Source organism: Macaca mulatta, chromosome 4 (assembly GCF_049350105.2).
Source record: "Macaca mulatta isolate MMU2019108-1 chromosome 4, T2T-MMU8v2.0, whole genome shotgun sequence".
Classification (NCBI taxonomy): Eukaryota; Metazoa; Chordata; class Mammalia; order Primates; family Cercopithecidae; genus Macaca; species Macaca mulatta.
Window position 1 is genome coordinate 106,571,659 of NC_133409.1, and position 12,323 is coordinate 106,583,981.

The 12,323-nt window shown below is 40.6% G+C and overlaps 1 protein-coding gene across 4 annotated transcripts in view; it reads left to right on the forward strand.

Annotated features, from left to right (window-relative positions):
* Nucleotides 1-10,866, forward strand: part of HMGN3 (high mobility group nucleosomal binding domain 3) — a 32,102-nt gene extending 21,236 nt beyond the window's left edge. The window contains exons 3-7 of one of the 4 annotated variants that reach the window (XM_015136819.3): nt 3,530-3,559; nt 8,466-8,516; nt 9,708-9,821; nt 9,942-10,041; nt 10,384-10,866. In XM_015136819.3, coding sequence (XP_014992305.1) covers nt 3,530-3,559; nt 8,466-8,516; nt 9,708-9,821; nt 9,942-10,041; nt 10,384-10,397 — 309 coding nt within the window. In that variant the 3' untranslated portion in view covers nt 10,398-10,866. Of the gene's footprint in view, nt 1-3,529; nt 3,560-8,465; nt 8,517-9,707; nt 9,822-9,941; nt 10,294-10,383 lie in introns of those variants that run through there. The other 3 variants (XM_002803794.4, XM_002803795.4, XM_015136817.3) reach the window with 3 other exon arrangements.
* Nucleotides 10,867-12,323: the final 1,457 nt, after the last annotated feature.

The following is a 12,323-nucleotide window of genomic DNA, read 5'->3' on the forward strand; positions in this document are numbered from 1 at the left end:
ACTTTTCTACTTCCCAGTTTTGAAAAGAAGGCAATTTCTTTTTAAGTTTTTTTTTTTTTTTTTTTTTTTTTTTAAATAGAAGCAACTTGACTTTTGGGTTTTGCTTGGAGGTACATGGTCAGGCTCAGGAGCAAAAAAATCTCTTAAAAATAAAAATACTCCCACATTCCAAAGGAATGGTCCGTGTGTTTCAAGCAGTATCCAGCAAATTACAGTGATTCTATTGAATGTAGCTATCCCCGTGTACTTTGTCATTGGGAGATTAGACTTCTATGTTGCTTTTGCAACCAGGATATTAAAGTAGAAGATTTCATGTCTTTCAGAGTAGGCTTCACCAGAATTTTCCCCAACCTAAAGGATGATCATGCCTATGGGATGATGCCTATGGGATAATTCCATTGTGACCAGCACCTATATACCGTAGTGACAAACCCTCACATTTGTCATATCTGTTTGTCATATTTATCAATGATGATTTTTCATTCTAAAAGCCCTCCTTCCCTCCCTGAGAGGTAGTAAAATAATTGGATATTGGCAATTAGGAAAAACAAAGCAAGGAAGGGGAATAGTGAATGTCAGAGAAGTGCTGAGGAGCAGTCTCTGGACCACTTTTCCTGAGGATTCACAATAAAAAAAAAAAAAAAGAGAGAAATTCTTAATATCTTTTTTTTTTCCTTAGCAGTCCCACCCAATCTGAGTCTCAAATGAGTACTTCACATGTTAGTGTTTTAACAGGGAAAAAATAGCAGTCTCATCTATTTCATATCCAATAAATATAGTCCCATAGTTTATAGATTTTAAGGCTGTGAAAGCTGATGGAACTTTCCAGGAAGGTGTCCATACTTGCATGCATAATCAGTACTGCTGACTGTGAGTGAAACGTTCATCTCAGCCTCCACTGTTTGCAGTGAAAATGAAAATGTCTTATGATGGCTACTGGAAAAGAAAATGTAAGAAAGGTCTTTTTTAATGGCATAGAAAGAAGAGCTGGGAAATTCTAGGTAGCAAGTCATAAATTGATTTTATAATAAAAGATAGGATTTTTAGGGACTGGCTACAGCTTAGGCTTTTTTTTGTTTTTGTTTTTTCCCCCTCATTAATTTCCTAGGCTTTTTATTTTGGAACTCCTGTACTGGACCTGAATTTTTAAAAGGTATTAAGTCCTTTGGATCAGAACAACTGTTAGGCTCTGCGAAGCAGTGCTTAGATTGGAATGTCTCTGGAAATCCCAAAGAGCTCTCTGGCATCACTTAGTCTATTCAGCATGTTCAGGTGTTCACATGGAGAGGAACAACAGTGTCACAGTTGGGGAGCTTTTCTCATGATTTTGCCTCACTTCATGGAGATTTTATTCAAGACAACTAGATGGCAGATAGGGAGGCAGTTTTGAGTTATGGCTAACATGTTTGGTCCCTTTTCAGGCCCCAAACTAAAGAGTAACTGAGTAGTGGCTCTAGGACTTCTTCCCCTCCCTACAAGTTCACAGTTGCTGTATGTTTCTGGTGCTTACCCCTTCTGTTCATCTCAACACTTATTGAGGGCCCCTGCTACACATTGGAGCCACAGAAATACAAGAGAAGGTGGTCCTGTGCAAGAGGGGATGGAGACATGAGTCAGATGAAGTGAATGTGAGGCAAGACCAACGTGGTGCACATGAGTTGACATCAAGTGAAGAGGGAGTCAGATAAGGTTCTTTGACCTCTCTTTAGCAGGGAGACTGCCACTTTCATCTTGGAAGGTGTTGTTCTGCCTGCTGTAGTTTGTCAGACATGGGTTGTCCTTGAGGCCACACTGAAGCTTCAGAGCTGAGCTCTGTTGGGTAATTGGAAGGTGCTCTTTTCTCCTCTATGCTCAGAAAGTACATTAAAAAAACACAAGATACCCTCTTGTTGCCCGGTTTACTTGCAAATGTTGCCTTTTCTTCAGTATACTCAATACAGTTAACCATCCTGGGAAAAGTATTGCAGGATTTGGATTCTGGTTCCCAGGGACTTGTGGGTGCACTGTCAGGAATACACCCTTGAGAACCATAGCAGGCACTGTAGTTCCTATGGAGAATCTGACACACACTCCTCCTGTACTAATTCACAGGGCTATGTGCTGAGCTTACATGCTTTTACTCTGTGCAGTGAGTGTATCCCACCCAACCACTTAACCTGCACAGCCTCTCATTCTCAGCACATTCTCGTAGCTGGCCTTAAGTCCAGCTCTAATTTTTCCTCGAGACCCCAGGGTTAAAAGTATTCATGGAGGCTCTGGCCCTTCATTTCCTTCTGTAGTTTAAAGAAAGATGAGTTTAGCTTCTCTGGCTATTTTCAGCAAGAAAGTTCTTAGATGTGGAGATGGCAAGAAATATTTCTTCCAGTTTGGCCTGACTGGCTGACCTAGACTGACCTTAGCCCCACTTCAAGAATTCCATGATTCCTCATAATTATGGCATGGGTTCCTACTGACCATTTTTGCTGTCCCCCTTAGGAAAAATTATTTGAAACATTTAAGCTATTATACTGAGGCAAATTCTGCATGAGGAAGTGAGAACTAGGGAAAGGCTTGGATTCATTTATTCAGCAAATACTGAGTTTATACTGTATGTTGGCCAGTACACTACTGTACTGGAGATGGAGCAGTGAATTAACCAGACAAAAAGTATGGAGTATTTCTTTCTGGAGCACTTTTTTAAAAAGGCAGTTATACTTTTACAATGTGAAATCCCTTGGGGAGCCACTGTAGGTTGGATGGTAAGTAGAATATCAATTTTGTGTGTTATTGCTGAAAGGCCTAGGACAGTTCTTTCAATTTAGATTTTCTTTGCAGGGTCATTTGCTGTTAACTTGTAATATCCTTGAAGAAAAAAAGATTTCCCCAAAATATCAATCTCTACACAATTTCTCTGTAAATTTTCTAAACTTTGAAATTAAAAGAAAAAATTAATGCACTTTTAATTCTAGTTAAATCCTTTGAACGTATACTACTAGATAAATGTGTTTGTTTTGTTATCGGTAAAAAGAAGGCTTTCTAGTTAACTGCCAAGATTTGTAATCATTTTCATTTCTAACATAGCAGCAAGATGGGGAACTCCTGCTATTTTGGTTTCTACACAATTGCATAAGTCTCTTCTTGTATTAAAAGCTTTAGTTCCATTTTTAAGGAGCTGGAGTCAGACTGAAGACTAGCTCTTAAATAGCACCTCAATGTTCTTGCTGTTGATTTTGTCATAAGAGTAGAGGTTTTAATTCGGGATAAAGCCTAAATTGATCTTCATTTCCCTTACTTATTCACCACACCCTGAGTTGGGAGTAGCTGTTTATTTGAACAGTGTACCTACCCCTTTTTAGAAATACTTCCTCTTGAGTGTCATGGTGCCCAGGGGACTTGGGATATGTTTCATTGTGCTTACCTGGAGAAGGTGATGGGAATCATACATTATAGTCATTCAACAAAGTAAGGTATATTAAGAATAGATTTTTAAAAATCAACTTCGTTTTGTATAATCACCAAAAAATATGTATATTTTCCATTCCCTTTGTAGCCCACAAGACGGTCTGCCAGATTGTCGGCGGTAAGTACCTTAGAACCACTTCAGCGTTAGTTCTTATGAGTACATGGTCCCTTTGTCCAAAGTGAAGCAGCAAAAGGAAGATTAAGATGGTTTCCCATGAGTTTATTTTCTTTTTGAAAATTACCTAGGGTCCTCACATCTAGCAAATTTGACCAGTGTTACCAAGCAATTGACTTGATCAAATGTGTCAGACAGTGGCCAGCCCCATTACGAAGGATATAAAGCAGGATGTTGTTTGACATTGCTATATCTCTGACACAAAAGTAGTATATTAGGCAAAGTTTCAGTCTTCAGATTCTACCTGTGATGCGCTGAAGTGGACAGAATTCTGCTTCTCTGTCCACAACTCATACTTTAGAATGTCTATATGAGAATGTTCTGAAAGTTGTCTGAATCCATATACTGTAGCCTCATTTCAGACCTTAAGAATCTTTGTAACAGTAATAATTCTACTTCGCTATTTGGAGTCTCCTTCGTGAGCCAGTAAATTCTTGTGGGGTTAGGATACAAGCTGAGATGGGCAGATGTGGCTGAACCTCCAAGGTGGACATCCTCCAGCTCTTCCTCATCAGCCTGTGCTCCCTACTGGCTCTTATGCTCTTCTCTTTCACTGCCCTGCTAAGAGATTAGCTGGACTCCAGCGGAGGATTTTGTTTAAAATTCCTGCAGCCCAGGCTTTCTACTAAGAAGGTAGAGGGAAACGCACTGGTATTTTGACTGACACTATATTAGTATATCCTCATACTAGCTATTACAGAAGCTTCATGCTACTTTGGTCTTCAGGAAAGCATGGATTTCATTCTCAACCCAAATCTGTGTCTGGTACAATATAGGGAATCAAAGCAAAAATAGGTATTAGGACCACTCACAAGTTCGGAAATACAGCTGTTTGGATCAGGCGAGCCAGTGTTTCACGTGAGTCTCATAAGGAAGTGTATTAGTCTGTTTTCACACTGCTGATAAAGACATACTCAAGACTGGGCATTTTACAAAAGAAAGAAGTTTAATTGGACTTACAGTTCCATGTGGCTGGGGAAGCCTCACAATCGTGGTGGAAGATGAGGAGCAAGTCACATCTTACGTGGATGGCAGCAGGCAGAGAGAGAGCTTGTGCAGGGAAACTCCCATTTTTAAAACCATCAGATCTCATGAGACTCATTCACTTTCATGAGAACAGTGCAGGAAAGACCTGCCCCATAATTCAATCACCTCCCACCAGGTTCCTCCTATGACACATGGGAATTGTGGGAGTTACAATTCAAGATGACATTTGGGTGGGGACATAGCCAAACCATATCATTCTGCCCCCAGCCCCTCCCAAATCTCATGTCCTCATATTTCAAAACCAAACATGCCTTCCCAACAGTCCCCCAAATCTTAACTCATTTCAGCATTCACTCAAAAGTCCAAAGTCTCATTCGAGACAAGACAAGTCCCTTCTGCCTGTGAGCCTGTAAAATCAAAAGCAAGTTAGTTACTTCTAGGGTGAAATGGGGATACAGATATTGGGTAAATACCACCCTTCCAAATGGGAGAAATTGGCCAAAACACAGGGGCTACAGACCCCGTGCAAGTCTGAAATCCAGCAGGGCAGTCAAATCTTAAAGCTCCAAAATGATCTCCTATGACTCCTTTTCTTGCATCCAGGTCACGCAGATGCAGGACATGGGTTTCCATGGTCTTGGGTAACTCCGCCCCCGTGGCTTTTCAGGATACGTCTTCCCTCCTGGCTGCTTTCACAGGCTGGCATTGAGTGACTGTGGCTTTTCCAGGCACACAGTGAAAACTGCCAGTGGATCTACCATTCTGGGGTCTGGAGGGCAGTGGCCCTCTTCTCACAGCTCCACTAGGCAGTTTCCCAGTAGGGACTCTGTGTGAGGGCTCCAACCCCACATTTCCCTTCTGCACTGCCCTAACAGAGGTTATCCATGAGGACCCTGCCCCTGCAACAATGTCTGCCTGGGCATCCAGGTGTTTCCATACATGTGAAATCTAGGCAGAGGTTCCCAAACCTCAATTCTTAACTTCTGCGCACTCGCAGGCTCAGCACCACATGGAAGCTGCCAAGGCTTGGGACTTCCACCCACTGAAGCAACAGCCCCTGTACCTTAACCCCTTTTAGTCACAGCTGGAGCGGCTGGGAGACAGGGCACCAAGTCCCTAGACTGCACACAGCAGAGGAACCCTGGGACCCTGGGTCAGGCCCACAAAACCATTTGTCCTCCTAAACCTCTGGGCCTGTAATGGGAGAGGCTGCTGCAAAGCTCTCTCACATGCCCTGGAGACATTTTTCCCATTGTATTGTGCATAGCATTTGGCTCCTCATTACTCATGCAAATTTCTTCAGCCGGCTTGAATTTCTCCTCAGCTCAGAAAATAGGATTTTCTTTTCCGTCACATTGCCAGGCTGCAAATTTTCCAAACTTTTCTGCTCTGTGTCTCTTTTAAAACTGAATGCCTTTAACAGCACCCAGGTCACCTCTTGAATGCTTTGCTGCTTTGAAATTTTTTCTACCAGATACCCTAAATCATCTTTCTCAAGTTCAAAGTTCCATGGATCTCTAGAGCAGGGGCAAAATGTTGCCAGTCTCTTTGCTAAAACATAACAAGTCACCTTTGCTCCAGTTCCCAACAAGTTCCTCATCTCCATCTGAGACCACCTCTGCCTGGATTTCATTGCCAATATCAGTATAAGCATTTTGGTTAAAGCCATTCAACAAGTCTTTAGTAAGGGTCAAAGCCGTTCAGCAAGTCTCTAGAGAGTTCCAAACTTTCCCACATTTTCTTGTCTTCTTCTGAGCCCTCCAAACTGTTCCAACCTCTGTCTGTTACCCAGATCTACAGTCACTTTCACATTTTCAGTTATCTTTCAGCAGCGCCCCACTCTTCTGGTACCAATTTACTGTATTAGTCCATTTTCACACTGCTGATAAAGACATACCCAAGACTGGACAATTTACAAAAGAAAGAGGTTTTATTGGACTTACAGTTCCATGTGGCTGGGGAAGGCTCACGATCATGGAGAAAGGCAAAAGGAGCAAGTAATGTCTTATGTGGATGGTGGCAGGCAAAGAGAGACAGAGCTTGTGCAGGGAAACTCCTGTTACTAAAACCATCAGATCTCATGAGACTCATTCACTAATCATAAGAACCGCACAGGAAAGACCCACCCCTGTAATTCAATCACCTCCCACTGGGTTCCTCGCACGACACATGGGAATTGTAGAAGTTACAATTCAAGATGAGATTTGAGTGGGGACACGGCCAAACCATATCAGGAAGACGTGTCAGTCACTAGGAGGACTTAAGAGCTGGGGTTGCTGTTGTGAATCTCCAGGCAGTTAAGGGAACACACCTTGTAAGTCAAATGAAAACCAAAATTTACAACGAAGCTTTTCCTGAGCACCAGAAACCAGCAATATAAGCACCTTCCACTGAGATCATTCCCTGTGCTACGGAAACAGAGCCTCCTCAGAGGCCAGCAGGATTACGGACTTCAAAACCTCATTTCCTGGTCCCATCAAAACACTTGAATGCTGGGTCAGAGGGAAAGGTCTGCCCTACAGAAAATAATATAAAAGGAAATTGTTTACTGTAAATGGAGAAAACATGTATATTAATACAGTATATCAAAGCTTAGGATGACAAAATGTTTTAAATTCTGAAAATGTAAGAACCATGAAAGCTGCTATATTTGGGCTGCAGATTTAGGGTGATAAGAAGATTAATAAAAACATCTCTTACTTTTCAAGCTCAATTTCTTTTTTATTTGAAAGGTCATTTCTAACAGCCAATCTTCTGAAATCGAACTGTCTACAATTTCCCTTTATGCATTTGATGAAAAGGGGCAGATTCAGTGTGAACCTGAATTACCTAGAGGCAGTAGGGAGGAACATGTATTTTTCTCCATAGGGGGAGACCCTGGCCAGTGTTTTCTATTTTAAAACCATTCTAGTGCCGGGAGAGATGTACACTTTTTTCTAGTTCTATGAGAGAAATATTTGCCCTAAAGTATCTACAGAAAACTCCTGGAGTCAAATGGTTATCTTTCCCCAGTTATCCGCATGTGCCACCTGGTCTCAGGCCCCTGGGAAGCTGGCCAGGGCTGAAGCATTGTGTGGCAGAGGGACCGTGGTCACACGGTGTGTGAGTGCTGCTCATGGGAACTGGAGGGAGGACCACATGAGGCAGGAAAAAATAGTTTCCTAGGGGACTCTTTGGCTAATAATATCTGTGAAAAATTTTAAACTTTGGGAGCTAACAGTAGACATTTTATCATTATAATTATGTTCTCAATGAAAACCTCTAGGGACAAATAAGCCCAGCATATCTGGTTAGGCAAAAGATTCTCACCTTGAGCTGGCATTGGAGAGAATAAAAGTAGGAAGAAGCTTGGCAACAGAAACTCGAAATCTACATCAGAAGTGGAAGGATTTGGAAGTGATTTTGAAATACTTCACAGGCAGCAGTCTTCATTACCAGCTGGGCTTTGCTAGTGATTGTGCGGTGATTTCTAGATTGTTAGGAAGGCCAGTGCAACTGAATTCACTGAGTCCTTTGGCCACGGGCCTGAGTCATCCCTCTTGCTGCTGTGCTGTGATAAAAGGAAGAACAGACACGTAGGAGATAGAAGCTTAGACCTGTTCCCGGAGAGCTATTCTGGACCAGGGAATGAGGAGTCAGCTTTTCAATCTCACCTGCAGTTCCCTTGTGAACCCAGGGTGAAAATAGTTATGAAATGCAGAGATCTTTATGCTGTTACCTGGTGCTGAAAATAGGATGAAATACTTTTTAATGACCAAGGCCTTGTCAAAATGCATAGTTGTCTTTGTTAGTCTTTTTGTGTTTCTTTTGGTGCTGACAGTTGTCTTTTTCAGTATTTGTGTAATTTAAATTATCTTTGCAGAAACCTGCTCCACCAAAACCTGAACCCAAACCAAGAAAAACATCTGCTAAGGTAAGAAGTGCTGTTTCCCACTTTTGGCTTTTTAAACAATGAACAAATTATAATTCCCTACCTCAGAATCATTCAAGGAAAGGCCATATTTAATGATCCAAGCTAAAACCGTTACCACTGTTATGGGCTTTCTTAAAGGCATAAAGCACAGTTTTCTGCCTTAATAGGAGTGTGTTTTCCATTTGGTCAGTGAGGCACAGGAAGTCAGAGATGTTGCTCTGAGAAGCCTCGTGTCCAAAGGGGGTTTGGCAGCAGCCTCGTGAACATGTGGTTCACATGGCGCGCAGCGGGGGTGAGTTTGGGCCCTGGCAGCACTGCCCCACTATGGGAGGAATTTGGGAAGGGGCTTCTGACTTCATCTAACTGGATTTTGCTAGCCAGTCTGAGGTCTAATAATAACAATATAATAATGCCAGCAGGTGATACTAGCATTTATAAGGCCCTTAGAGTATGGCAGATATGGTTGATTGCTTGACTCATATGACCTTCACATAAACTCTATTGAAGTAGATACAAATATCCTGTTTTGCAGATGAGGAAACTGAAATACAGAATTCTTAGGGAACTTACCCAAAATGGCTTTTCTGCACTCTACCCTTCGGTATTGTCCCATGTGAATTGTTTGAAACTTACGTGTATAGTGGTGTGAGTAGGTGATTTCAGAAACAGAACTCACTTTTGTTGTTTGGTCTTAAAATTAGGAACTTTGCTTCATCTGGGCTGCATTTCCTGGCACCTTCCCAGCTTTCTAGTCATGCAAGCCATGTGTCTCCACGTGAGGGGTTTCATTGGAAAGCAGCAGCAGAGCCACCCCCTGGCTGGGTTCTCCCCCAGCTCTGCCTCCTCCTTCCCCAAGTCCTGCTGCTGCTGTCTCCATGGCAGAACCACTTCTCCCCTTACTGGAGGGGAGGTCCACTGAACAAATCCAGGAGAGGAATCATTGTGTTTTCCACACAAGAGAAAGTACACTGGACTTTCTGTGCAACCTGTTATTACATTTTCACAGAGATTCATATTTGTGCAGTGCAACTCAGCTGAAACCCAGCAAAATTGGGCTCCTGTGTCTCCATGAAGGCCACCATGATGGTGATGGTTGTACTTCACCTTGTGTTTGGACAGAGGCTGATTGATTTTGGCCATCATCACACCATGTCTAACATTCTCTTTCCCTCTGCTTTGATCCCCTATTAGAAAGAACCTGGAGCAAAGATTAGCAGAGGTGCTAAAGGGAAGAAGGAGGAAAAGCAGGAAGCTGGAAAGGAAGGTACTGCACCATCTGAAAATGGTGAAACTAAAGCTGAAGAGGTACTTTTCATAAATACCTCCCACTGATTGAATCAGTGTCTTTAAAGAAATTTCTCAGTCCTTCAGCCGGTGATAGCACATTCTTAATGTCTCTTTTTATTGCCTGTAATGTTATTGCAGATCCACATCTCTCGCTCAACTGTTAATGTCTCAACCTCCAGAGGCACCCCACCCAGCACACTGTCAGTAAAGGGGCAGATTGAAACAGTGAGAGTTAAGGGTACAGTAGAAAATTCTGCATGTTTGCAGTGACTAGAATCAGATAGTAGTGTGGTGGTTTTTTGTTTTTTGTTTTTTTTTTAAATTATCATGAAGAGTGGGAGCTTGCAGGTAAGGCTTCTGTGGTTGTTTGAAAAGCAGAAAGCAATAAATGCAACAAAATGTTTGTGTAATGTATTTCTGCTTTGTCTCTTTCTTCACTCAGAGTTGAAATAGGTTTTGCAGTAAAGCTGGAAGAAAAAAAGAAAACAAATGTTCAAAACTGTGTGTTTGTGGGTGGAATTTCCTTTGCTTATAGTAGTTTTAGTAGTAACTATATATTTTTTTCCTTTCTTTTTCACAGGCACAGAAAACTGAATCTGTAGATAACGAAGGAGAATGAATTGTCATGAAAAATTGGGGTTGATTTTATGTATCTCTTGGGACAACTTTTAAAAGCTATTTTTACCAAGTATTTTGTAAATGCTAATTTTTTAGGACTCTACTAGTTGGCATACAAAAATATATAAGGATGGACATTTTATCGTCTCATAGTCATGCTTTTTGGAAATTTACATCATCCTCAAGTAAAATAAATATCAGTTAAATATTGGAAAGCTGTGTGTAAGATTGATTCAGCATTCCATGCACTTGCTTTAAAATTTAGTCCTGTGCATACTGTGGTGTTTTTACTGTGCATATTTGAATTTTTCATGCAGTTTTTCTAGAGCAATAATCACTGGTGCTTTTGTACCTAGGTTTTATGTGATTTTAATGAAACATGGATAGTTGTGGCCACCTGCTGACTATTTGTGGTTTAAAATAAAAGGTTTACTTGTCTGCAAAATACCTGACTCTTAGTATCTTTACTGCATTTTGGGAGTGTTTCATTTTATTGTTGCAGAAGATATAAAGAATTTTGATGGACCTTGCCATAGCGGTATCTCCAATAAGTCAAATAAGATTGTTTCTTAATGTTCTGGCCTTTAACATTGTTACTATTTTAATAAAATCATCTATGAATGCTACTGTAGAAGAATTACATCTAATTCACTTTATACCAGAAGTGGCCAGCAATGATTACTGTATAATAAAACTTTATAAAGCACTAATTTTTTAAAATCCTTATAAATAGGATATAGTTCTGCTAAATCAAAGCTAGTAAAAAAAAAAAAAACAAAAAAAAAAACAACCATAAACTGAGGCTCAACTTTGAAAATCTCCCACTTTCAAAATCATAAATACTAAGTCACATTTGTATAAAATCCTTCGCATTCAGTTGAGGACTTCACAGCTTTGAAAGTGATTTACCCAACATGAGCATGTTTCAGCCTCGCATCAGTTTGAGAATGGAGTTGGCACGGGTATATTAGAGCTCCTTTCTAGGATAAGAAATGGAGATGTGGAGTGTATTTGACTTACTGGAAGGAGAAAATCCAGGCTGGAGTCTTTTGAATTTTAAACAGTGTCTTTATGTCTATGAAAGGACATAGCAGTGCCAGGAACAGAGGAGTTATTTTATACGTGTTATTTTTTTGTTGTTGTTTGCAACCTGAGAAGTTTGGTAACTGCATGAGCACCCCAGGAAAGCTGAATTATGGGCATTCGGCTTAAATGAAGACTTGAATCTTTTAAGATGGCAAGTAGTGCCTGTGCTGCTCAGGGACTCCTGCAAAGAAGCTGTTGTTCCTTTGGGCCTTAGGTGCTTTTATGTTGTGCTTATCAACAAAGTTCCTCCTCCAGATTATATTTTGGGGCTAAGAACTTAAACTTGTCTCCTTGTCCCAAGTCTGTCATTAGTTGACTGCATATATCAACCGTATTATATACAGAATAATCTTGTTCATAGTTTACTTGGTTTCTGAGTATGAAACATACCTTAATTCATGAGTTTTGGACATGCTAAAAACTGCTTTACCTCGAAGAAAAATATCTAGTATCCAGTGAACACTTTACAAAAATATTTTCAGTATACAGTTAGTACTCAGTTGGAGTATATTGCTGGCTAGTTTCCAGTCCAGAAGTGAACCATAAATTCCCTAGGTTTACTTTTTAAAAAATTATGTAAGTGATACCAGTGATTAAAAAAAAGACCAAATACTACAATAATACATAAAGCAAAAAGTCAAAATCTTTTTTCCTCCCATTCCTACATCCCAGAGATAATCACTGCACACTATTTTGTCTATTTTGTCTTTCTCGTGTGTGTTAGGGTTATGTATACACACACATATATATGTATATATAATTTTTAAAAGAATGAATCACTATCCTATTTTGAATTTATTCAATCTGTAGTTGGAG